The 14,924-nt window shown below is 42.9% G+C and overlaps 1 protein-coding gene across 10 annotated transcripts in view; it reads right to left on the bottom strand.

The window, feature by feature from the left end:
- Positions 1–14,907, bottom strand: part of LOC121294681 (protein mono-ADP-ribosyltransferase PARP6-like) — a 64,703-nt gene extending 49,796 nt beyond the window's left edge. For 4 of the 10 annotated variants that reach the window (XM_041218655.1, XM_041218652.1, XM_041218661.1 and 1 more), the window contains exons 1-3: positions 8,721–8,870; positions 6,144–6,317; positions 4,169–4,328 (exon numbers count right to left, since the gene is read on the bottom strand). In XM_041218655.1, the coding sequence (XP_041074589.1) occupies positions 4,169–4,279 (111 nt within the window). In that variant the 5' untranslated portion in view covers positions 4,280–4,328; positions 6,144–6,317; positions 8,721–8,870. Of the gene's footprint in view, positions 1–4,168; positions 4,329–6,143; positions 6,318–8,720; positions 8,873–14,848 lie in introns of those variants that run through there. The other 6 variants (XM_041218659.1, XM_041218654.1, XM_041218653.1 and 3 more) reach the window with 5 other exon arrangements.
- Between the last annotated feature and the right edge of the window lie 17 nt (positions 14,908–14,924).

Consider the following 14,924-nt stretch of genomic DNA (forward strand, 5'->3'; position numbering starts at 1 on the left):
GATGCCAACACTGCTCCCCTTGAACACAGCACAGGCAGTGAGACCAAGCCTGCTTAACATGAAAACAGGGAATCCAATGCTCCCCATGAACACAGCACATATGCAGTGAGGCCAAAACTGCTCCCCATGAACACATCACACAGGTAATGAGGCCAACACTGCACTCTCTGACCACAGCGGACAGACAGTGAAACCAACACTGCTCCCTGTGAACACAGCACACAGGTAGTGAGGCCAATACTGCTCCCCATGAACATAACACAGGCAGTCTGCGAGGCCAATGCTGCTCCCTGTGAATACAGGACACAGGCAGTGAGACAACACTGTTCCATGTAAACACCGCATACAGGCAGTGAGGTAACCACTATTCCCCATGAACACAGCACACAGGCACTGTGGCCAACACTGCTCTTCAAGCACAGCACACAGTCAGTGAGGCAAACACTCCTCCCCATGAACAGAGCATATAGGCAGTGGGGACAACACTGCTCCTTGTGGACACAGCACTCAGGCAGTGAAGCCAACACTGCTCCCTTGAACAGCACACAGGCAGTGAGGCCAATGCTGCTTCCTGTGAATACAGCACACAGGCAGTGAGGGCAACACTGCTACCATGAACACAGAACACAGGCAGTGAGGCCAACACTGCTCCCTTAAAAACACAGCACACAGGCAGTGAGGGCAACACTGCTCCCCCTGAACACAGCACACAGGCAATGAGGACAACATTGCTCCCTGTGAACACAGCACAGGCAGTGGGCAACACTGCTCCCTGTGAACAGCACAGGCAGTGAGGCCAAACACTGCTCACATGAACCCAGCACACAGGCAGTGAAGCCAACTACTCCCTGTGAACACAGCACACAGGCAGTGAGGACAACACTGCTCCCCATGAACACAGAGCACAGGCAGTGAGGACAACACTGCTCCCTGTGAAGACAGCACAGACAGTGAGGCCAACGTTGCTCCCTGTGAATACAGCGCACAGGCAGTGAGGCCAACACTGCTCACATGAACCCAGCACATAGGCTGTGAGGCCAACACTGCTACCCGTGAACACAGCACACAGGCAGTGAAGACAACACTGCTCCTCTTCAAGCACAGCACACAGGCAGTGAGGCCAACACTGCTCCCTGTGAACACAGCACACAGGCAGTGAGGATGACTGCTCCCTGTGAACACAGCACACAGGCAGTGAGGCCAACACTGCTCCCCATGAACATAGCATACCGGCCGTGAGGTCAACACTGCTCCCCTACAAACCCATGAACACACAGGCAGTGAGCCCAACACTGCTCCTCATGAACACAGCACATAGGCAGTGAGGCCAACTGCTCACTGTACAGTGCACAGAGGCAACACAGCTCCCTGTGAACACAGCCCACAGGCAGTGAGGACAATGCTGCTCCCTATTAACAGCACACAGGAAGTGAGGCCAACACAGCTCCCTGTGAACACAGCCCACAGGCAGTGAGGCTGCTGCTCCCTGTGAACAGCACACAGGCAGTGAGGCCAACACTGCTCCCCAGGAACACAGCACACAGGCAGTGAGGTCAATACTGCTCCTCTTCAAGCACAGCACACAGGCAGTGAGGCCAACACTGCTCCCTGTGAACACAGCGCACAGGCAGTGAGGCCAACACTGCTCCCCATGAACACAGCACACAGGCAGTGAGGTCAACACTGCTCCCCTACAAACACAGCACACAGGCCGTGAGATCAACACTGCCCCCCTACAAACCCATGAACACACAGGCAGTGAGCCCAACACTGCTCCCATGAACCCAGCACACAGGCAGTGAGGACAAGACTGCTCCCTGTGAACACAGTGCACAGGCAGAACCCAACACTGCTCCCCATGAACACAGCACACAGGCAGTGAGGTCAACCTCCAAGCACAGCACACAGGCAGTGGGGCCAACACTGCTCCCTGTGAACACAGCACACAAGCAGTGAGGCCAACACTGCTCCCCATGAACAGAGCACACAGGCAGTGAGGTCAATACTGCTCCTCTTCAAGCACAGCACACAGGCAGTGAGGCCAACACTGCTCCCTGTGAACACAGCCCACAGGCAGTGAGGCCAACACTGCTACCTGTGAACACAGCATACAGGCAGAGGACAACTGTTCCCTGTGAACACAGCACACAGGCAGTGAGGTCAACACCTCTCCCCTACAAACACAGCACACAGGCCGTGAGATCAACACTGCCCCCCTACAAACCCATGAACACACAGGCAGTGAGCCCAACACTGCTCCCATGAACCCAGCACACAGGCAGTGAGGACAAGAATGCTCCCTGTGAACACAGCGCACAGGCAAAACCCAACACTGCTCCCCACTTCCACAGCACACAGGCAGTGAGGTCAACCTCCAAGCACAGCACACAGGCAGTGAGGCCAACACTGCTCCCTGTGAAAATAGCACACAGGCAGTGAGGTCAACACTGCTCCCCTACAAACCCATGAACACACTGGCAGTGAGCCCAGCACTGCTCCTCATGAACACAGCACATAGGCAGTGAGGCCAACTGCTCCCTCTACAGCGCACAAAGTGAGGCCAACACAGCTCCCTGTGAACAGCACATAGGCAGTGAGGCCAACACTGCTCCCTGTGAACATAGCACACAGGCAGTGAGGCCAACACTGCCCCCCATGAACACAGCACACAAGCAGTGAGGCCAACGCTGCTCCCCGTGAACACAGTGCACAGACAGTGAGGACTACTGCTCCCCGTGAACACAGCGCACAGGCAGAGACCAACACTGCTCCCCATGAACACAGCACACAGGCAGTGATGTCAACACTGCTCCTCTTCAAACACAGCACACAGGCAGTGAGGCCAGCACTGCTCCCCATGAACACATCACACAGGCAGTAAACACAACACTGCCCCCCATGAACACAGCACACAGGCAGTGAGAACAACACTGCTCCCCATGAACAGCACATAGACAAACCAACACTGCTCCCTGTGAACACTTCACAGGTAGTGAGGCCAACACTGCTCCCCATGAACACAGCACAGGCAGTGAGGCCAACATTGCTCCCTGTGAACACAGCGCACAGGCAGTGAGGCCAACACTGCTTCCCTGTAAACACAGCACACAGGCAGTGAGGCCATCACTGCTCCCCTGTTTAAAGACCCTTAGAAATGACTGACCTTCAAATTCAACTTCAAATTTCATTTTCTTAATAATTTCTTGTGATGTTTTTTCTGGAGTCATTCAAAGTGCTTTTTATTGACATTTCTCAAATATTGTGTTTTTCAAGGTGTATGAAGGTGTTTTGACTTGGAGTTTAGGAACAGCTCTTTCGTTCAAGTTATCTTCCAAAAGCATGTGCAACCTAGGCTAGATCAGACAAAGTGATCTTCAATAAATATGTGTAACCTAGGCTAGATCAGAGAAAGTGATCTTCAATAAGCATGTCTAACCTAGGCTAGATCAGACAAAGTGTACTAGCTTTTGTTGTTTCTTTTTAAAAGTGACTGTTGTTAATAAATTAACAAATTCAATCCATACATTGTCATCCACAACCATTCATTATATAGGTCTGAAATGTGCAGATTTGAAAAACCCTGTTTAGCAAGAGTACAGTATCTTCATTTAAAACATGATATATGGTAGAACACAAAGGTTAAACAGTGTGTTTGCAGGCCCTGCATTCAGATTGTCTTGCACTTCTTTCACCATTTCATCTAGAGAAACAGCTTATTTCCTGGAAGTAACCAACCAGCTGCTTCCCCTAATAACTGACATGCTTTCAGCCAATAAGATGCTCTGGCCCAAAAGACACTGCGGGGCTGAAATGACCAACTAAGTACAACAGGGCAAGCAAACTAAGTATTTTATTAGTGTAGAACTTAGTGTAAAATTAGATTTGATGTTTTAAAAAGAAAATACATGTTTTCTATGACATGTGTTTCTTTCAAAACTACACATTTGAGACAGGGACAGTGAATGCAGTGAGAGCAGGTCAGGTTTAGTATACAGGGACAGTGAATGCAGTGACAACAGGTCAGGTTTATTAGACAGGGATAGTGAATGCAGTGACAGCAGGTCAGGTTTATTAGACAGGGACAGTGAATGCAGTGGCAGCAGGTCAGGTTTAGGAATGATTTTGTTCACTCCACTAAGCTCATGGATTGACGTGTTGAGGGCTCTACCTGGATTCCATACAGGAACTCCGAGTCATTGTCTCCATCGGAATCCTCGTCGGTCCAGTACTGGCCTTTAATGTCCTGCAGACATAGAGATTGACAGGATAGCCTCAGCATTGAGAATGCGAGCAAGCCAACACCCTCACACTCACCTGCGGCACTCAATCTGCAGGAGAAAGGGTTACAACAGGGGAGAGGTTTGTACATTACTGAGGAAAGAGTCAAGAAAGCCAACAGAGCTCAGGGTTTAGTCTGGTAGGAACTGAAGTTCATTTAGAGAGGCTGGAATTAAGCAGTCCCTTATAAAAGTTTACCACAGTGCATTTGGCAGCTTTTTCATGTTTTTTCCATGTTTGTGCCCTGCATTTAGTTTATCTGTTTTTTTTTTCAATATTCTTTACCATACCTCTCAGGGCAGTACAATGCTTTCACTGTGCTTTGTTACACTTTGCTGTGCTTTTACTGTGGGGAACGTATCAGAACTGCCTCCAGAAGTGACCCGTCCTTGGCGCTTCATCATTCCACACAGCAATTCTAAACAAGAAGTAACTTCAGACTACTCACAGTCCCTAAATTAAGTTATTGAGTGCATTTTTACTATCTCAATTGACACATTTATAAATATATATATATGACAATTTGGAAAAATCGCTTTGAGCATCTAGCCTTTCTTCAGAAAGAAAAAAACAATTACTTTGTCCAAAATATACAGCAAACATGGCTATGAGTTTGAAGTATGAAGAGTTATGTTAACAAATGTTTTCTTTTTGTTTAGAGTCACCTTTTTTTGTTCAGTCATTACATTCTGGTGACTTTTTAAAAAACCCAGTGTTGTGGGTGGAGTCAGGTTAACGGTTCCACTCTCGTGTACCTGGAGGTTACATGTGATTCTGAGAACTCTGATTGGAGGTTACATGTGATTCTGAAAGCTCTGATTGGAGGTTACACGTGATTCTGAGAGTTACACATGATTCTGCGTAGAGCTCTACTGAGCCCACAGGGGGCTTTAGAAAGTCACAAGGATCTGGTGACTGAAACAGGAAATAACACCTGACATTTGTATGCCAACATCAGGTTGCTCTTTCAGAGTTTTTTTTTTTTTTTTTTTTTTTTATCTCTGGGTTTCTTACTTCAATGGGTGTGTTTTTTTTCATTTCTGAAAAAGAATTCTTGTGAAAATCTGGAGTGAAGAGCTTTGGAATCTAGCCTGAAGTGTATAGCGATTATAGTATCATGGTAGATCATTTAAATTAAGTCAGAGCCTGGGACAGGAAGGGTTAATCATTGGGCTTGGCTTTCATTCCAGGTTTGTTTGAGTGTAACTGGTGCTCAGATTGGGTTATAAATGTGAGTTAACGCTCTGGTCGAATCATCACAAGCAGAGTTCAGCAGTACCACTAATGACAGTGCACAATACAGCCTTTTTTGGCTACTGGAAGCCATTTTAGCAGTACAATATTTCATATTAGATTTCAAAATATCACATTTTTAAATTTTTGTCAATTTTTTGTTAATTATATAGAGAACAACAAAGCAGTATGTAATTAAATATGTTAACATAACATTATTCAGCAGGTTTCATTTGACTTTATGAAGCAAAAATAGTTCATTCCATAGGGTGAGACTGGTACCTATCTACTATTTCCTATGCTGTAGGGCACTTGTTCTGATTGGAGCTAGTCCACTGACTGACTTACTGCACAACAGGTTATTTCAAAGGCACATGAAGCCAGCAGCCAATTGTAATCTAAAGTGTTGCATTTATAATCTGAAAAGTCGGTTTACAAAAAAAGAAAATAATACAAAATGAAGGTAGGCTTGGTTCCATTTTCGATTTGGTTGGCTTTGTGTACCATTTTGAAACACAAGAACTCACTGCCCTTAATAACAGCCTCATCCCCAGACAAACCATTGGTAAACAACAAGTTACAAAACTGTAAATAACCATTTTACATAAGCAGAACCTGGTCCCCACACTTACCATTGGATTTGCAGTTCATAGGTCTTGCTGAGACAGGACTAGGTTGCTCCTGTCCATTCCGGCTACAATGGGTGAAGAGCGGGACAACAATCCAGGAAATCTGCTGGCCTCACATCAGATGCTAGGCTCCTGTCTCTGCTGTTTCTGTGGCAACCTCTGCTTCACAGCAACTGCCTTAGTCAATTAACATGAGAAAAGAGAGCCCTATAAATAAATACTATGAGCAGCATAGTCAAAGACTGACAGTGAATTCAGAAGACAGAAACAATGGAAGATGGTAGGAGAACTCAGTGGATGAATATAAGAAAACGCATGGACAGAAAAACACCTGTGTCCTCATCCTAGACCCAAGATAAAGGTACTGGTTGAGATGCTGTCAGCACCAGTTACTATTACTGGATTTACAGTACAGTCAAAACCGTTCAATATCACTGCTCTTAACGTCACCACATTGAAATGTTCTGAATTTGCACCAGCCTTCACCAAACCTTTATCAAACAAACCCAGCTTCTTACAGATGCTTAGGACGAGCTATCTATTATTATCTATGAACATCTGTTATTAACCTTTCAAGTCCTGTGCGATGATTCACTTATTATGGGTTAGTTTAATGCTTACTTTGCCAGGTAAACTCAACTCTGCTCATTGTCACCAGGGTTCTTTGTTGTTTGACACAACAAAATCTGTGATTTCTAACCAGTTTCTATCATAACAGATTGTTCTTGCCAATACTGACACATCAGTACCACCTCACTGCAGAAGACCAGTATCCCAGTTAAGTAATTCCAGTACAGGACCAGTTTTCTGATATGCAAACCATGCCAAACTGAGTTCAGTTTCCTAAATGATTGAGCCCCAGCCATGGTATCCAATCTCAGTTCTACAGTATATATAATACCTGTTGAAAGTGGGTCACCCCATTGTTTTGACACATCGCTGAATTTAGAGATGCTGGCTCTGCAAGATGCAAGATATAAACGCACACTGCATCACATCTGACCTGTCCAGTCTCTCTCGCTTGGCTTGCCAATTTTAGGTTGAAATATTGTGCCTTTTCAGAAAACATTCTTAGCCCATTTATTTCAATGAAACTAGCAACAGTATCATTTCAAAAACCTAACTGGCATCCATATTGTATTGTACTGAAAATAATTCATTAAATTGTGTTGTGGTTTAACTCTGTGTTAACACTGCTGGTGTTGACAATACAAATAAAGTGGAATTAGCAAAAAAAAAACAGTCAGTAGCATGAAATATTCAATAAAAGGCTTTTCTTTTTCAAGAAGTGATTTAAACTGAATGTTTTTTGTTTGTTTGTTTGTTTGTTATAGCGCAAATTAGAAAAAGATAACCGGACCCCTCCTGCTGTGTGAATCTGTGTGGAAATTTGTTTTCATTGAACCCCAAAACAATCTACCTATCAACATGGAGCTATTTTAATGTAAGAAACCATATCAAAAATCACCAAGCCTCAGGGGGCAATATCAAAGTGCTGCCTATAGAAAGGGTGGCTTTATATACATTTAAAGAGATATTTCTTACCATCCACATTTTCAAGATATTTAATTGTTATTATCTGTATTTTGTTTCTATTGCTATGGCTCTGCTTCTGAAAAGACTCCTGAAAGAGGAATAAAATAAAAAAAAAAAAACAGGTCGCTCGAACAATGACACTCTACTACTATGACTTTGCATTGAGTTGTTCCATTTACTCAGGCACAGTTGCCTTACTTAGGGGTAGAAATGACCGTCATGCTAAAGAGTCATTTCAGAAGCTGTGGTTAAAGAAGGACTTTATTTGTGGTGGTGAAAAATTATCAAAATAGACCCAGACATTGAAAAAACAGACATACAGTGCAATAGGAAAAGAGATAGGCAAGAAGTCAAATATTCAGAACACGAAGATAAATACATACATTAACCAACACTCTGTATATAGGTGGGCAGCCTATTCATAATACATATGTGACTGTTTATTGTTTATTCAGATACAGCCTAGCCATTTCACTAAACCTGTCCATGAGTTATGGTGCTGATCTGCCATTCCAAGCAGTTATCAGAAGTCTCTGATAGCAGTGTCTGACTCCTCTGATTCAACACAAATTCATGGTCCCTGCTTGGTGTGAGCTCCGATTCTCAAGCCCCTACTCTCCAATCCCCCCCTGGAATTTCACCCCAATGTGTCAATAAGAGCCCACTTACCTCCCCAAGTACCGGAACACAATTAAATGTGACAGCTCAATTCCTGCTTGTGTGAATAAACCCAGCCATTTTGTTGCAGCACAATACAAATCTCCAGTCTTGCAATAATAATGCAAAACACAAATAAATATACAATCCTGTTGTTTGGTAAACACTCCATTGAAAAAATAACTATTGATCCATCAACACACCCATTCTACAAATAAACAACAAGCTGCATTTCCAATCTAGGATCCCTGCTCTTCATCTCCCTTCTCTTCCAATGAATGTAGGCCCAGGCACACCTCTTTATTCAGGGAGCTGCCTTCCTGGATCACCTATGGATCATCATCAAAGGATGAAAAAGCAGGCACCCTCTCCCCATCCCACACTTACCAACTCTGAAGGTGCCAGATGAATAGAGATTGTCAGTGTTTATTCTTGTCTGTGTTAATCACCAACACCTAGCACCTTGCTTTGTTCAACTACTGTTCTCCACGAGTAGAGATATTTTTCTCTCTCTCTCTCTCTCTCTCTCTCTCTCTCTCTCTCTCTCTCTCTCTCTCGCTCAGTGTTTTATCTATTGCAGATCTCCAGTCCTTCTGCCTTCTTATTTTGCCTGACAACACAGCCTGGTGTGCACATGCTCAGTGTGGCTAGGCTAATGGTCATGTGACTTCCAGCTGACAGAGCCTGTAGACTGGAGGGGAGCAAAGCTGAGAAGATGAGAGGGATTTTAAAAAGGGGTGTTCATATTGGAGGTTTGTATCAAGGGAAATTAATTGAACAGGTTATGCAGTAGCTGTTACTGAAATAACAGAAATTCAATTCAAATAATAAACACTATATATAAAATATAAAATCTTAAAAACCTCGGGGTCTATTCAATGAAACTGCAGCACATCTAATAACGCTGTTGTTTAAATCATCAAGAGGACCCTTCATAGTGTTAGAACTGCAGTAGCCCTACAGGCAGTATGCTGAGCTATGTATCGCTCATTCAGCTCCACTACATCTCTCTTTAAAGGGTTGCAATGGGTTTTAAAGGACTGCAGGGGCTGGTCAGGTAGAAGCAAGTAGAAGAATTCAGCATATTTTAAACATGCTTCGTGTTACATGAGCAGAAAACTACTGAAGCTGTGTCTTCATGTATTTGCTGTATCTAGTCCTCTTTTTTAGTATCTCATGTTTTTCTGTAGTGCTATGTTTTGTTGCAGGGCTCAGTGTAGTTGCTGCTATGGTTTTGTTGCAGGGCTCAGTGTAGTTTCTGCTATCTTTTGTTTTTCTGTAGTGCTAGGTTTTGTTGCAGGGCTCAGTGTAGTTGCTGCTATGGTTTTGTTGCAGGGCTCAGTGTTGTTGCTGCTATGGTTTTGTTGCAGGGCTCAGTGTAGTTGCTGCTATCTCATGTTTTTTGTAGTTCTAGGTTTTCTTTCAGGGCTCAGTGTAGTTGCTGCTATCTCATGTTTTTTGTAGTTCTAGGTTTTCTTTTAGGGCTCAGTGTAGTTGCTGCTAGCTCATGTTTTTCTGTAGTGCTAAGGTTTTGTTGCAAGGCTCAGTGTAGTTGCTGCTATCTCATGTTTTTCTGTAGTGCTATGGTTTTGCTGCAGGGCTCAGTGTAGTTGCTACTATGGTTTTGTTGCAGAGCTCAGTGTAGTTGCTGCTATCTCATGTTTTTCTGTAGTGCTATGGTTTTGCTGCAGAGCTCTATTTTGCACAGCACTGCACTAATATACTGTTAGACAAAGCAGCTGGTTCCAATCTGTTTGAGTATTTAGAAAGCATTTGCAGAAACATGTCTTTCCTAATATATTCCAAGTGTAATGTACACGTTTCCTGGATGTTTTAGGGCCTGCGCCTGCTCTAGAACAGTCTTGGCACTCTGCTTGTTTTCTCGTGCTGCTGCAGTGTACTGTATGAGAATCAGATCTGCAAGACAGGGAGCCCTTCAATGCATACAAACTGCTTATTGACAAGGCTGGAGGAATCAGTGAACAGACTCCAAAGAAACACAGTGACATTCACACAGCTAACCTTTAAGGACAAGGGTCTGGAAGACGGATGAAAAGGAAATATTTACTATGGAAGTTGTTTCACTTTCAATGGAACTATCATTGAAAGCCTCTTGCCATATTTGTATTTTACCCATAGGTATCAAATCTTTTTAAAGCTATCTTCAGCAATTGTGATCATTTTAAAGGTAATATCTTACTTCCATTTTTTTTAACGTGAGCGCCTTTTTTTAATAATATCATCTGCTAATATACTGTAGCAAACCCAGTATGCAAGAGAAGCAGTATGCAGTTCCAAAATGCAGTTTTATTAGGTGCATTTCATGATCACACAACAGCTGGACAGCACTTCTCTATACACCCCCAATATACTCAAGCATGCTCCATCCAGAGTAGTTTGTATGCTCTACTTAGATACCAACCCCCCGCCCCGCCCCCGCCAACGATCCCCTAAAGCCCTTTCCGCGCTGGGTATGGGTAACTGCTGGTACAGTGTTGCATGCATAGTCTCTAACAGTGAAACATCATGCTGCAGACAGATTCATGTCTGTACCTGACAACAGATTTTCATAAAACTTACTGTCACGCACTTCCATTCACCATATAGGTCTTAAATGTTCAGTTTTGAAGAATCACATGAATTTGCATATATGTATTTTTATTTTTTAAAATGACATTTAGTACTACAGGTAAAAGAAGGGTCTCAGGGTGCTTGCCTTGCCTTCCAGGAAATCTTTTACTGCTTCACTTCCTAGGTCATTTCACTAGGGCAGTACCTTCAGGGTCAAAGCATCTTACTGGCTGCAAAGCATGTCAGTCATTCGGGGAAGCAGCTGGTTGGTAACTGGCAGGAAAGGCAGCCCTGAAGGGGTTGGGACAATGTCACCCTCCATGTAAAATGACAATGAAAGTATCTGAAGAAAACAGACACTCTGCCTGTAAGCAGAGGTTTCTATAACACTGTGCAGTAACAGATGTTGGGCTACATTTTCAGAACAATTACTCCAGTCTCTAATGAACTCCTGTATTTTGAAAGAGGTAAAAACACCTTTCAATTTTATAAAACTGAAATTAAACAGCAAAGTTATTTATTTCAAATCCTCTTATGCTCTCTCGAGGTGTTTTTTCCCCCTTTCAAAAAAATATGGCCCATCATGGTTTATAATGAAAGTACATGTTTGCAAAGGTTTCTATGTGCAGTCGTGGACTTACTCTTTAATATTTCACATCTTCCCTGTTTAATATCCTATTATGAGCAGCTCAGTAACAAATATACTTTTTCAGCCACTGTTTCCGAAGTGAGGTGGTCTGAGGAAGCACCACTAGTGGGTGTACAATTGTAACTTTGTTCTCTTCTGAAGGAAGCTTGTGAGTTTGTGTAGTGATTTCTCATTAACACTAATATAAAAGGACAGGTAAGGCATGCAATATTATAAAGTATTGAAACAACATGAATGTTTCAGAACTGGGCTTGATGAATGCAGAGCTCTGCTGGAACTGCAGTTTGGCAGAGTTGGCTGCTCTGTATCAGTGTCTTGTGTCCCTAATCAGCGCTAATCTGACAGATTAATGAGCATGCAGCTCCAGAAACGACAGTCAGAGGAGGCTTTCCATAGATGTCTTAAAGGAATACCTACTGCCTATGGCTGCTGGTTTAAATAAACTTTAAAAAGCATTTGCAGGGCTCATGAAAGGTGAGGGACAGTGGCACTGGCTAGTGTCAGGCAGGCACTGGGAGGGCGTTTACAAGTGTGGGGTTTTGTTAATGATGTTGATTGCACTGATGTCCACAAACCTTGATCTGGACCTGTTAGCTGAAGCTTCAAGATTCAGAATTCCTACGTCTCTTTAGTGTGGCACAAGAGATTTAGTACTTAATAAAAGGGGTGGAGCTACCCATGTTATTTATGATGAACATTCTGTCCTGATTGGCTACTGTACATGCTAGTTGTGCTTTCAGGGGCGGTGATTGGTTGAAGTATGCTAAGCTGGACAGTAAGAGGCAGCTAAGAAGGAGTGGAGGGGGAGTGTGAGGGAGAGATCATAGGCAGTGGCATCAGCAAAGAGACCAGGTGTGGGGGGGGGGGGGGGGGGGACATAACTAACTACAAGGAGAGATGGGGTCTATTTAGATCAGCTTCTTGGTTTAGGTCCTGTACCCCTGATTGACATAACTACTACAAGGAGAGATAATATCTATTTAGATCAGCTTCTTGGTTTAGGATCCAAGAAGTAATTTCAGTTTATTTGATAATAATATAAATATTATTAATTCCGTAATAATAATAATAATAATAATAATAATAATAATAATAATGTTTGTTATTAATAATATTCTTATTATTATTAGTAGCAGTAGTAGTAGTAGTATTAGTATTCATAATAATAATAATAATACTGTTGTTGTAAAGAAGTCAGTTATTTGCATTTCATGGTCTGAACTGCTTTGGTAGAAACTGGGAAATTATTGGCTAAGAACAATATGGCAGTGAAATGGTTTATTTCTACTGGGCCCCATCTGTACTGGAGCTTTATAGAGAGACTAGTCCAACTCAGCTTGTAAAGACAATGTACGAAAGTGCGAGTTAGGGTTCATTAATATGGTCAGAGGTAAAAAGAATGGGGCACTGGAACAGGTAAGGGTTACTGGGCACCACCTGTAATGGAATTGTACTGAGGGAACCATAGAATACAGCTGTGTACCAGACCCAATGTTAAACATGTGTTCTTTATCAGTGACATGGTCAGAGGTTCAAACAATACGCAAACAAATGGGTTAACATATTTTTATTTTACATGTTATTTTAAAATCAATCAAAATGTAACAGGGAAACTGGTTTCTGTCTGATCAAATGTGGCTAATATTTGGGGGATTACAGTGGAGATTGTTCACGTGTTTCCTTGAAATCTTTCCATACCTGCAGTCACAACTTTTCCCCACTAGATGGTACACAAGTCCAGGTACACAGAACATAAATCTAATTTGAAATACAATCTGCACTTTTCCATGCCACAGATCTAGGTGATGATAGATTATTTTAGCTATCATGGAATTAAAAAGAAATGACACAGTACACCTTGTTACAGATCTAGTCAACATTGTATTGACACTAAAATATGATTCCTGTGATTACAATTTTCCATATATTAGCTTTCTGTTCTCTCTGCTTAATCAGAAAACTGAGTGTTGTCATTGTGCTAGTTTGTTTACATTGTCTAAGGTAGTTGTAGCTGCAAACACTGCCCTTTCCCCTACAAGCTTGTGGTCTCAGTGATCCGGACACTACATCAGGGTTTAAATGCCATATGAAAGCTCTCATCAAAACCTCCATCAAACTAATATTGTCACCATGGGCTTGTGTGTGCCATCAAGCTTCTTAAATATGGAGACTGGGAGGCTTGTCCTGGTGGTTAGATTTGAGGAACTGCGAGGGAAGCAGTGTGATCTAGTGGTTAGAGGTATAGGACTGGGATGCAGTGTGCTGTAGTGGTTAGAGCTGAGGGACTGGGATGCAGTGTGGACTAGTGGTTAGAGCTAAGGGACTGGGAGGCAGTGTGCTCTAGTGGTTAGAGCTAAGGGACTGGGATGCAGTGTGCTCTAGTGATTAGAGCTGAGGGGCTGGGATGCACTGTGGACTAGTGGTTAGAGCTAAGTGACTGGGATGCAGTGTGCTCTAGTGGTTAGAGCTAAGTGACTGGGATACAGTGTGCTCTAGTGGTTAGAGCTAAGGGACTGGGATGTAGTGTGCTCTAGTGGTTAGAGCTAATGGACTAGGATGCAGTGTGCTCTAGTGGTTAGAGCTGAGGGCCTGGGATGCAGTGTGCTCTAGTGGTTAGAGCTGAGTGACTGGGATGCAGTGTGCTTTAGTGGTTAGAGCTGAGGGCCTGGGATGCAGTGTGCTCTAGTGGTTAGAGCTGAGGGCCTGGGATGCAGTGTGCTCTAGTGGTTAGAGCTGAGGGGCTGGGAGGCAGAGTGGTTCCAGATACCTGTAATATTTTCCAGAACTAGTCCACTACTGTGTATTACAGACAATACTGCAGTATGTTTATATAAAGAGTGTGTCCCAGATCATCTAATTTTGTGTGTGTGTGAAGCCTGCTTTAACGTGGATATTCATACTGAATAATGCACAGGTAATCTCTCTAAATTCAAAAAGGCAGCAATAAAAAAATCTAATTAAAAAAACGGTAGCCTATTGTGATTTTTCAAAAAATGTCCACCTTAGTGCAAACTCGTGCTACACTACCAGCTGTATTTGAAGCTGACACCGTCTAGAAATTTCCAGAGCAGTTAGGTTTTGAAATTTTCGTAATGTATAAAATTCCAGAACAGTAAGGTTTTAAACTTTACTTAATTTAGAACATTTCAGAAGAGTTAGGTTTTGAACTTTCAGGTAATTTAGCTTTTCGCATACGATATTCATGAAATAAAACTGAACAACAATTTAACATAATAATAATAATAATAATAATAATAATAATAATAATAATAATAATAATAATAATAATAATTACCCTGGCACGCGTTTGCTGTATTCTTTAAGAGCCGTCACTGCCGCAACATGCTGTTCACGTGATCACCTCATGCTTC

The sequence above is a fragment of the Polyodon spathula genome, chromosome 19, assembly GCF_017654505.1.
Source record: "Polyodon spathula isolate WHYD16114869_AA chromosome 19, ASM1765450v1, whole genome shotgun sequence".
Lineage (NCBI taxonomy): Eukaryota > Metazoa > Chordata > Actinopteri > Acipenseriformes > Polyodontidae > Polyodon > Polyodon spathula.